The 11,760-nt window shown below is 42.9% G+C and overlaps 1 protein-coding gene across 1 annotated transcript; it reads left to right on the forward strand.

Annotated features, from left to right (window-relative positions):
* Positions 1-5,712: 5,712 nt before the first annotated feature.
* Positions 5,713-6,447, forward strand: LOC135225299 (tigger transposable element-derived protein 1-like). The gene has a single exon (XM_064264628.1). It carries the CDS (start codon positions 5,713-5,715, stop codon positions 6,445-6,447), a length of 735 nt encoding a protein of 244 aa, XP_064120698.1.
* The last annotated feature ends 5,313 nt before the right edge of the window (positions 6,448-11,760 follow it).

Here is an 11,760-nt window from a genome sequence, read left to right on the forward strand (position 1 = left end):
GCATTTTACATGTAAATTGCCTAATTCGTTACAACCCCTACAAAAACACCCCAGTAAATTTTATAATAAAGCTAAATTGACCAATAAACAATGAAATACAACAATTTGGGCCATTCAATACCTAACTTATATGTACTACTAATATGTACTACATAGTACCTGTAAATAAAGTGTATTAGTGTACATGGTATACAAGAAATACTGTACCTACATACGTACGTATGTAATAAAATGTGGAACCTTACCTTTCGAGTGAGGCTATCTCCTAATGTGGCGACAGAGGAGGAGGACAAATGACAGAAAACTTGATAGTATGTACACTTAACTTTACGAAACACATTAAAAAATGTCAGGAAACAGACTAAACTTTACGAAACACATTATCAAATGGCACAAAACCTTAACACTTAACTTTACAAAAACTTAAAATTAAATTAAATTTTTATTTTTATTTTTTTTTTTATTTTTACATTTTTTTTTACTTTTTATACTTCACGTTTTTTACAAAATTTCAATTTCTTTACAACTTTCAACTTTGTTTCTTCATAATATCAATTGGATCTTCCTTTTTGCTTACTCCTACTAAAGGCCTCTTTAAAAAATAACTATCCAAGGAAGATTGCTTTTGCCTACTTTTCACAATGTTCCTGAAACGACTCGGGCAAACGTCATCGAACTGCGCAAGCATACGACCTGTGTAAGCATACGACCTGTGTAAGCCTTTTCGCGGTGACTTTTCTACAAATGATTGCACCTTATGAAAAGCAGCTAGAGCATCCTTAATTTCTGCCGTTGACATAGGGTCGTCCTCCTCCTCCTCCTCGCCACTGCTAGAGAACTCTTCTTGAACGACGTTGTGTTGCATGGCCTCCAACTCCTTCAGGTCATCTGTCGTAAGCTCCTCTTGGTGCTCCTCGAGAAGGTCATTGAAGCCGTCCTCGTCGATGACCAGCCCCATGGACTTGCCGAGTGCAACGATCTCGTCAAGATCTAGTTGCGAAACACTTTCAGGATTGTCAGCTGTTTCTGAATCTGCACCAGCTTCGTCCACGGCGAATCCCTCGAAGTCTCAAGCGGATACGGCTTCAGGCCAGAGTTTCCTCCACGAAGAATTCAAGGTTTCCCTCGAAACTTCCTTCCAAGCTTGATCAATGAGTCTGATGCACATCATGATATCGAAATGCTCCTTCCAAAATTCACGCAAGGTGAGGTTTGTGGTATTGGTGATGTCGAAACATCTCTTGAAACGTATACAGCTTCTTAAAGTTCTATATCACTTGCTAGTCCATGGGCTGGAGGAGAGGGGTGGTGTTAGGTGGAAGATAAAGAACCTTGATAAAAGCATACTCCGCTAGGATATCTTCCTCGAGGCCAGGAGGGTGAGCAGGGGCATTGTCCAACAACAGCAGACATTTCAGAAGGAGGCGCTTCTCTTCCAAGAATTTCTTCAATGTCGGACCGAAACACAGATTTACCCCACTCTGTGGACAAAAGTCTCGTTACTCAGGCTTTTGCATTAGCCCTCCACATCTCTGGAAGCTTCTCCTTTAGCACTTTGTGGCCCTTGAAGGCTCGAGAAGTCTTGGAATGATAGACAAGTTGGGGCTTTACCTTGCAATCCCCACTGGCGTTGGAACAAAGTGCGAGCGTAAGCCTGTCTTTCATAAGCTTATGACCAGGTAGCTTCTTCTCTTCCTGTGTGATGTACATCTGACGAGGCATTTTTTCCAAAAAAGGCCAGTCTCATCACAGTTGAAGACTTGCTGAGAACTGTAGACTTCGTTGATCGTCATCTCGTTGAACGTCTTAACCCTCTTACGACGATTGGACATATTAAACGTCGAGATAAAATGTCTCCCGGGTGCCGATTGGACGTATTATACGTCGACATAAAAAAGTTTTTTTTTAAATAAGCGGAAAAATACTTATAGGCCTACCAGCCGAAAACTTTTCAATCACGCGCCTTGGGGGATGCTGGGAGTTCACGGATCAAGCTGTTGTTTTGTTTAGAAGCGTGACCCAAGTGCGCATGCGCGAAATGCCTCCTTCTCGCATCAGCCGGCATCAGCGATGCGTTGTCCGAGAGCGATCTTTTGCCGCAATCGTGTTTTTCCGAACTTGTGCGAGACTGAGTATTTGTGTTGCTACAGGACGTTCATAGAGATGTCTCAACGATGTATGGAACGCGAAAGGCGCGTTTTACCCGTCGGAAGGGATTGTGTGAGGCGTATTCTGGACTTGGATGCTGGCGAAGGACCAAGCACCCAAGATGACCTGGCGCCTCAACGCTGTTCTGTGCGGCCACGTGTGGATGAAAGTGGTTTAGGATCACAACGTGTGTTTCATATGCCTTTAGTAACCCCTAGGAAGCATCGGAGAGTCCTTAGGGGCATTCGTAGAAATTTGGGAGGCCTCCAGCCAAGAGACATCGACGAGTACTTATCGAAGCTCGATCGGGAGTATGTCGCAAGTCCTCATTTTGATGGCGGTTGGTCATCCAGTGATGAGGACATCACTCCCGATGTCAGTGACAATGAATATTTGCCCCCAATGTCCGTTCGAGGCTCACATCCCGAAAGTGAACTAGAATTCAGTGGTTTTAGTGCGTATGAGGGGGAATCTGAGGAGGGGGAGGATGAGGATATGGGGTCTAGTTTTATCGCGGATGACGATACAGAAAGCGAAGGCCTAAGTGAAGGAGATGGGCCAGTGGGGGGGGTTTCGTGTGCGAAAACGCGCGCACGGCCACGTAGAAGGTCGGATCGTCGCGCCAGCCAAGGTGAAGGTCGGTCGTCCGAGAGCGACGAGGGGTGGACGGAGGACCCCCCACCCCACCTAACATGCACCCATTCATGGCAAACCCTGGCTCACCGTACCTGTTCCTCTCACTGCTTTGGGGTTCATCCAGCTGTTCCTTACGCGGGAATTGCTGGAGTACCTGGTAGCAGAGACGGCGGACTACGCTCGGTACTGCCGTGATGAACTGCACACGACATTATCGTATCGCTGGCGGGGCTGCAACCTCATTGACATGGCACATTTTGTGGGCTCCACATTTTCTTTGGATTGATGTCTGCTGCCGACGTCAGGCAATATTGGAGGCGTAATTTTTTTTTTTAGGTACGCCCAATGTGCCCGGCGTTATGCCCCGTGACACTTTCCTGGCGTTGGACAGATATTTCAACGCCTTCAACCGAAGGGCCATACCCCGGAATAACTCCGATCGCCTCATCTTAGTGCGCCCAGTGTTGGAATACATTCGAGAACGTTGTAAAAATCTCGTGGTTCCTGCAAAGAACCTTTCTTTGGATGAAGGGATGATGCCTTACAAAGGACGTCTTAGCATAAAAGTGTATAACCCCAAGAAGCCGAAGAAATATGGAGTTAAATTTTTTTTTATTACCAAGTCCAACATTGGATACGTCGTGGACTTCTCAGTGTATTCCGGGGTCTTCTCCACGATGCATGAAACTGTGTTCAGGCTTGTGGATTGTTTCCGTAACCAGGGATACCACCTGTTTATGGATAATTATTATAACTGTATCCCTGGCCCAGGAACTGTATGAAGCAGGTGTTCACGTCAGTGGTACCCTTCGGTTGGTGTGTGGGGCCCCGAATGTCCTCAAGAGGTTCGCTAGCCATCCACAACATCTGGCAAGAGGAGACACACAGTAGCGGCGGAAGGGAGCTGTCTTCGTCATCTGTTGGAAGGGTGTCCAACTCGTCCCCATGATTACGACAAGCCATGAACCCGTCCAAGAGGAGGTCTTACAGCGGAAGAAGACACGTCGACAGGACCGAGTTGTGTATGAGGAGTTTCGTGCAGACCGCCCTACCGTCATTGGGCACTACAATAGGCACATGGGAGGAGTTGATCTCTTTGATCAACTCATCCAGTATTATCCCTTCGCCAGGAGAACCAGGAGGTGGACCCAGAAGCTCCTCAAGTACATTCTTCAGTTGGCCCTCCAAAATGCCTACATTCTCTTCTGTGGGTACTACGGTCCAGGTCTCCGGAGGATGACCCACTTGCAGTTCCTCGAGGCAGCCGGGGATGCCCTCATCCACTTTAATCCTGATGAGTGGCTTTCCATGTCTGCCCCCCTGCCCCGAGCTGCAGATCTGCCCCTAGAGGAAAGGGCAGACCTTAGGAGGGCCAACTTCGGTCATCCTGCTCCTGCCGCTGCTGCCAACGCCCCTGCTGCCGGCCCCTCCCCCACCGGTTCTCGTCGGGTAGTGGACCCTGTGTGTCGGCTGCACCCAGGGGATCACATACTGGAGCTCTTACAAGGGCGCAGGCAGAAACGGTGCCTGGTGTGCCATATGAATGGCAGAAGGAGAGACACCCGGTTCTTCTGTCGCACCTGCAGAATAGCTCTATGCAGGTTCGGGGAGTGTGACCGCAAATACCACACTGCGGTCTTTTATTGGAGTGCGCCTCAGCGACAGACAGCGAGGGCACACGGGACCGTGTGTCCCTTCGGCAGTAAGGGCACGCGTCTCCCTCCTCCACCTGTACCTCGTCATGTCGAGAGGAAAAAAATGCAAGACTCTTCAATGGAGGAGGGAATAGAACGAAGAGTCAGGATTACGAGTGAGTATTCTGCATTTATTTTATATTTATTTTTATATTTATTACAAGTTTTTATATATCCGTATCTGTGCATGATGATATATATTTCATTGTATGCAAAAAGAGAAGTATCACCTGCATTCCTTTTATTTATGTATTCGTACCAGAATCGAAAAATGTAATAAATAAATATATATATATGTATATATATATATATATATACAGTGGTACCTTGAGATACGAGCGTCCTGTGATACGAGTGCTTTGAGACCCGAGGTGGAATTCGGTCCAAATTTTGCCTTGAGACCCGAGCTGTGGTCCCGAGATCCGAGTTGGTTCGGGGACGCCACCGCTAGTTGGCGTTCGCGGGAGGCAGCATCAGCTGGGAGCATCCCACGAGCTCACTCGCACGTGTGGCCGACAGATTTAAGTTGTGTTTGTGAGCTGTACTCGTGTTTTCGCTGTTTTTCACGAATTAGTGAACTTTTTTACCTACCATCATGGGGCCAAAGAAAGTACATGCAAAGGAGAGTGGCGAAAAGAAGAAGAGAATGCTGCCGATAGAGGTAAAGCGAGAAATAATAGAAAAACATGAGCGTGGTGTACGAGTGATGGAACTGGCCCGGGTGTATGAGCGTAGCACATCGACCATTTGTACGATCATAAAGCAAAAGGATGCCATCAAAAGTGCAAAAACAGCTAAAGGAACTACAATTCTGTCGCAATTAAGGACAAATGTCCATGAAGAAATGGAGAAGCTGCTCTTGGTATGGTTGAAAGAGAAGGAACTAGCGGGAGATACAGTGACGGAGAGTATAATTTGCGAAAAGGCTCGCGTTATTTACGCAGATTTGAAGAAGGAAGAGGCATCAACTTCAGAAGGGGGAGCAGAAGACACGTTTAAGGCAAGTCGTGGGTGGTTCGATAATTTTAAGAAGAGAAGTGGCATTCATTCGGTGGTGAGGCATGGTGAAGCTGCGAGTGCCGATGTAAAGGGAGCTGAAAGGTACATCGTCGAGTTCGCTGAGCTTATTGAGGAGGAAGGCTACATCCCGCAAACAAGTCTTTAACTGCGATGAGACGGGATTATTTGGAAAAAAATGCCACGGAGGACATACATCACCGAAGAGGAGACGAAGATGCCAGGCCATAAACCCATGAAGGACCGTCTGAACCTTGCATTGTGTGCAAATGCTAGTGGTGACTGTAAAGTAAAGCCACTGCTAGTCTACCATTCTGAAAATCCTCGAGCGTTCAAGTCACACAAAATTCTGAAAGAAAAACTGCACGTAATGTGGCGCGCGAATGCAAGGGCATGGGTTACGCGGCAGTTCTTTACAGATTGGGTAAACCTCGTCTTCGGTCCTTCAGTGAAGGAATATCTTCAAAAGAATAACCTCCCACTGAAAGCCTTATTAATTTTGGATAATGCTCCGGCCCACCCACCTGGTCTTCAAGATGACATTCTCGAGGAGTTCCAGTTTGTGAAAGTCCTCTACCTCCCACCCAACACGACTTCCATCCTGCAACCAATGGATCAGCAGGTCATTGCAAATTTTAAAAAGCTTTTCACAAAGCACTTGTTCCGCCGATGCTTTGAGGTGGCAGAGAACACCAAGCTTACCCTTCGAGAGTTTTGGAAAGGGCATTACAATATCGTCGCATGTTTACGTATCATTGACTCTGCATGGCAAGAGGTAACGAGACGAACCTTGAACTCGGCGTGGAAAAAGCTATGGCCTGATGCTGTTTCAGAGAGGGACTTCGAAGGGTTCGTACCCCAAGCAACGGTAGAGGAGATTGTGTCCCTCGGAAAGTCGATGGGTCTGGAGGTAGATGAGGGCGACGTCAACGAACTCGTCGAGGAACAGTAGGAGGAACTCTCAATTGAGGAGTTGAAGGAGCTGCAGGTGATGCAACATACGAAGGCCCTGGAAGAGATTAGCAGCTGTAGCGAGGGGGAGGAAGAGCCGGAGGAAGTGATTCCTACAAGTCAAATTAAAGACATGTTAGCAATGTGGGAAACACTTTCGAGTTTCATTGAACAGAAACATCCAGAAAAAGTTTCGACTAGTCGTGCTTCAGCGTTATTTAATGACACTTGTTTGACTCATTTCCGGAACATTCTAAAAGGGAGGCAGAAGCAAAGCTCTTTGGATAAATTTTTGTTAAAGAGAAGCGCAAATGAAAGTGCCGAAAGGGATTCTAAAAGGCAGAAAACAAGTGCTGATTAAACTTACGTATCGCTTAGGTTAAGTTTTAAGTTTAAAGAGCATTTAGTATTTTTCAAATTTAAGTTAAGGAAAGTGCAAATTTTTATTAAAGTTAAGGAAATGCAGTTTTAGTTTACATTTTAATGTTATCATTTTTGTGTTCGAAAAAATGCTGTTTACGTAACGGGACTAGCCCTCCCTGCTCCCTCCTCCTCCTCCCTCCTCCGTCACTCGACTCCGTTAGCCAGCCGCACTCGCCTGTCAGCAAGGTAAGATTACGTGTTCTTAACTTTTTGTTGTGTTACGTAACTTTGTTATTCATTGCTAAATTTTAGTTTTAGTTTACATTTTAATGTTCATTTTTCATTTTCTGTTAGGAAAAATTCCTGTTTACGTAACGGGACTAATGTAGCCGTCCACCCCTCCCCTCCGTCACTCGCCTCCCTTAGCCACCCGCACGCGACTGTCACCAAGGTTAGATTAAATTAACTTTTTCTTTTCTTTATTTTACTTTAATTCTATTCATTACTAAAATATATTACTGTATAATTTTTTGTACTATATTTCTACATTTATATGTGTGTTTTCTTCATTATTTACGATGGTTTGGGGTATATTTCATAGGTCTGGAACGGATTAAATACATTTCAGTTAATTTAAAAATGGAAAAATTGATTTGAGATACGAGTTTTTCGAGTTCCGAGCCCGGTTCCGGAACGAATTAATCTCGTATCTCAAGGTACCACTGTATATATATATATATATATATATATATATATATAATATATATATATATATAGTGTAAGTGTTTACATAATAAAAATATGGAATGTTAGTCCATATATATAAAAGACTAAAATTAAGAGGTCAACCAGATTGCTTGCAGGAATGTGATCAGACCAGAGACGATAAAGTATGTAGGCTAAGATAACATGCCGTCACCTGTAGTCATTCAATTGTTTATAAACTTTAGTCCAAGCTTCCTGCTTGAGACAAACACCGTGACCTATAGCTCAAGCGGCGTACGTGATTAGTAACTATGTCATCTGATTGTATGTTCGTATGTAACTATGTCATCTGATTGTATGTTGGAGCTACTGTCTGCTTCCTTTATGACTGGTAACCGAGATGGTAGTAGAGGCAGAATAGAGTTAGCTATTGTCATTAGAAGACCTGTATCTCTTTACCTAAGCTTTATCATGTAGAGAGAATAGAATTAGCCATCATCATTGGCAGAAGCGATCAAGCTATCGTCATAAGAAGACATCTTCAGAAGAATATATGTATGTATTTTTATACTTCGTGTTTTCGACTAGAACCTCACTTCATTGCCGAATCATCATGAGTTTAAAACATCGTCGTCATAACCAAAGAAGATAATACCGACTTCGTAAGTGATCTACAAACCCGACTTAGCGTAAGATTATCGCAAGTCTAACATTACCTCATAGGGCGCCTTATTATACAAGGCAACAGCCCTAAAATATATATATATGTTATATATATATGTAAGTCCTAGGGTTATAATTAATGATATATTTAATAGCATAATTTGATGCGCTGTGACCTTTTTGGAATGTGGAGAACAAAGCCGAAGCAACGACCCGAGAAAAGCTGATACAGGCGGTCCTCGGGTTACGACGGTTCCGGCTTACGACGTTCCGAGGTTACGACGCTTTTTCTTAAATATTCAATGGAAAAATCCGTCCTGGGTTACGACGCTTGTTCCGAGGTTATGACACTGCCACTTCCGACGCTTCGAGTTAATGACGCTTTTAAAAAACGCATACTATGATAAAAATCCTTTATAGTTTAGCAACAAAAATTTTGAGGTTATGATGATTTTTGACACTTTTTATGTTGTATTTTTCTATGTTTTTTAGTGACGCCTCATATGCGGAACTAGTTTCCGAGCGAATGAATACATACTAGCTTGCGGTGCGCAAAGTTTACATATAACAGTCCAAAAGCGCAAATAATGAGAAAATCATTGCTTGTTTCCAGTAATAATAACAAAACTAAGTTTCTGGTTAGATTACAACGCAAATTCCAAGTATCCAAAGAGAGACATTATCCAGTAATTTGATCAGAGAGAGAGAGGCGTCTTCCGACGCTCCGAGTTAAGGACAGAGAAGTGTTCGTTTCGTTAAACGGCCTCTTGACTCATGCCAGTAAATGCTTTGTTGATACTAATAATATAAGCCTATTTAAAGATACGTTTACTTTAATTAGTCTATATGATACGTAAATAGTAATCAACTGTTTGTCTGTATCCCTCAAGATTTGGCAAAATCACTCCAGGTTGTACATAAAACTTCAAGAATGTAGTGTCACCAGAGGATTACAATAGTTTTTACCTTCAAGAACCAGCATTTTTTTATGAAAATAACTCCAGGTTGTACATAAAACTACAGGAAACAACATGTAGTGTAACCAAAGGATTACAAGTAAGGTTTTTATAACTTTTTATTAGTTTAAGGCATATTTCCATGCTTTGCTATAATTTCATGTTTTGCTTCCATCGAAATAATTTTCTTGGGTTTTTTCTTATCACCTGCTTTGTCTTTAGCTTTGGGACCCATGGTTAATATAACAAAAAATAGAAAATCCACAAAATAACACGAAAAATAGGCACAAATACAACGAACTAAACAACGACGTGTTAACGATGCAGCACCAACAAACAGACTGAACGACATTTATCGGTCACCTATACAACTATCACATCATAAAATCATATCTCAAATATTTCGTTGTATATCAGAGCATATATTTTCGCAAATTTTCTGTTGTATCTCAAAACATTCGTATATTAGGGCAATCGTATGTCAAGGTTCCAGTGTAATTTGATCAGAGAGAGAGAGAGAGAGAGGTCTTGGCGGCAACAATGGTCTCGGGGATTGACGTAACGTTTATTTTCTGAACAGATAGGACAGAGAAGTGTTCGTTTCATTAAACAGCCTCTGACTCATGCCAGGAAATGTTTTGTTGATACTAATATATAAGCCTATTTAAAGATACGTTTACTTTAATTAGTCTATATGATACGTAAATAGTAATCAACTGTTCTTGTAGCCCTCAAGATTTGGCAAAATCACTCCAGGTTGTACATAAAACTTCAAGAATGTAGTGTCACCAGAGGATTACAATAGTTTTTACCTTCAAGAACCAGCATTTTTTTATGAAAATAACTTCAGGTTGTACATAAAACTACAGGAAACAACATGTAGTGTAACCAAAGGATTACAAGTAAGGTTTTTATAACTTTTTATTAGTTTAAGACATATTTCCAAACGTCGTTCTGGCTTACGACGATTTTCGGGTTACGACGCGTCTCAAGAACGGAACCCCCGTCGTAACCCGGGGACTGCCTGTAAATGATTTCTGTGATGGCATGATTCGAAACTGCATAGTTAGGCAAGTCAATGTTCGTCAGTTCATGGGCCTTTTCAAAGTGCCTTTGGGAAACTGGATGTAGCCAGTAACAAGGGGCGTTAACGAAGTGTGCATTCGTATGTACGTGGGCGCCTCTTCCATTGATCCCCACCAGTGGCCCGGCACCTTGATGTGGTGGTGGGGCTTGTGTGGTGCAAGGATGAACTGGGCTACAGTAGCGGAGTAGTGCCCTACCCTGGCAGGTCTAACCATGCTACAGAGGCCAGTTCTGAGCATCCAGACTAAGCTCGGTCTACTTTTGAGCCTTCTCCTATTTTCAATCCTCGACTTCTTCCCGTCATGAGTGACTATTAGTTGACAACCTTGGACCTACATTGAATTACGGCTCTGACTGCTCCTCTGATTTGATGGAGGGTGAAGAGGACTGACATGTCTCTCCATCTGCAGAATTCGAGTACCTGACGAGCCCGAGCGAGGGGAAAGTCTAATGTCAAACATGGCCCCCCAGAGCTGGGTCTGATCTCGACGGACTGATGACGCCTTAAGTTCTGGGAGCCATGTGTATAACCAGGTTGTAGCCTCTAGGGGTGGCCACTAAAAGTCGCATAACTCATCCCTCCCTTGTTGGGCTCCGTTTTACTGAGGAATGTGGTGGGCAGAGGACTACCTGGCTGAAATAATACAGTACTCGTATCTATGGACGATACATTAGCCACCATTGTTGACCACCCTGGAATGGACTTGGAACAGGCTCAGGAAAGTGTAAATAAAGAAGTAAACGATGATTCTAGATCCGTACCCAAATCAAACATAATAACTATGGAACCATACTTAATGCCACAAAAGGAAATTCCTCCAGTAACAAATGAAAATATTTATAGTTTTCGAAAAAGACGACCTAAATACAGAGCAGATCCTACATTGGTACACTTTGACTCATTATTTGGATATGGCACTTGGCCAAGATACTTAGTTTTTAAAACAGAAACCGAGCTGACAGCTGCTAAATTTGAAAATATTTTATTAGCTCAGTACCCAACCAAAGAAATGACATTTAGATCTATAACAAGAAAAGAATGGATAGTGGAAGCTACCACAAAACTTCAATCAGAAAATTATCAAATGCTTAATAATATGAATGGGATAAATGTCACAGTCGAAAGACATGACAAGTTGAACAGTATTGAGGGAACAGTAATGTTACCACCCAATAATGATTGTGATGGCCTACCAGATGAGACATTGTTATTGAACTCATTAAAAATTAATATCTTAATATTGAAAACGTAAAAGTATATGAAATCCCAAATAAAAGACAGCAGGGAAAAAAATTGAGAATAGCTAAAATTAAATTTGAAGGGCAGACTCTTCCACCTAATATTAAAATAGAAGGCCAGAGAAGAGAGGTATTACCCCATGTACCAAAGCCTCTTCAATGCACAAATTGCTCTAAGTATGGACATACAAAAAACAAATGTAGAAATGAACCAATTTGTCCATTCTGTGGTTCAGAAGATCATGAAACCACCCTGGAACTGTGGCATTCCCAAATGTTGTAATTGTGGACAAGACAATCAT

The sequence above is a fragment of the Macrobrachium nipponense genome, chromosome 13 (assembly GCF_015104395.2).
Source record: "Macrobrachium nipponense isolate FS-2020 chromosome 13, ASM1510439v2, whole genome shotgun sequence".
NCBI lineage: Eukaryota > Metazoa > Arthropoda > Malacostraca > Decapoda > Palaemonidae > Macrobrachium > Macrobrachium nipponense.

Coding starts and splice junctions, on each gene's coding strand:
- LOC135225299 (XM_064264628.1), top strand. CDS start 5,713: ATGCCAGGCCATAAACCCATGAAGGACCGTCTGAACCTTGCATTGTGT.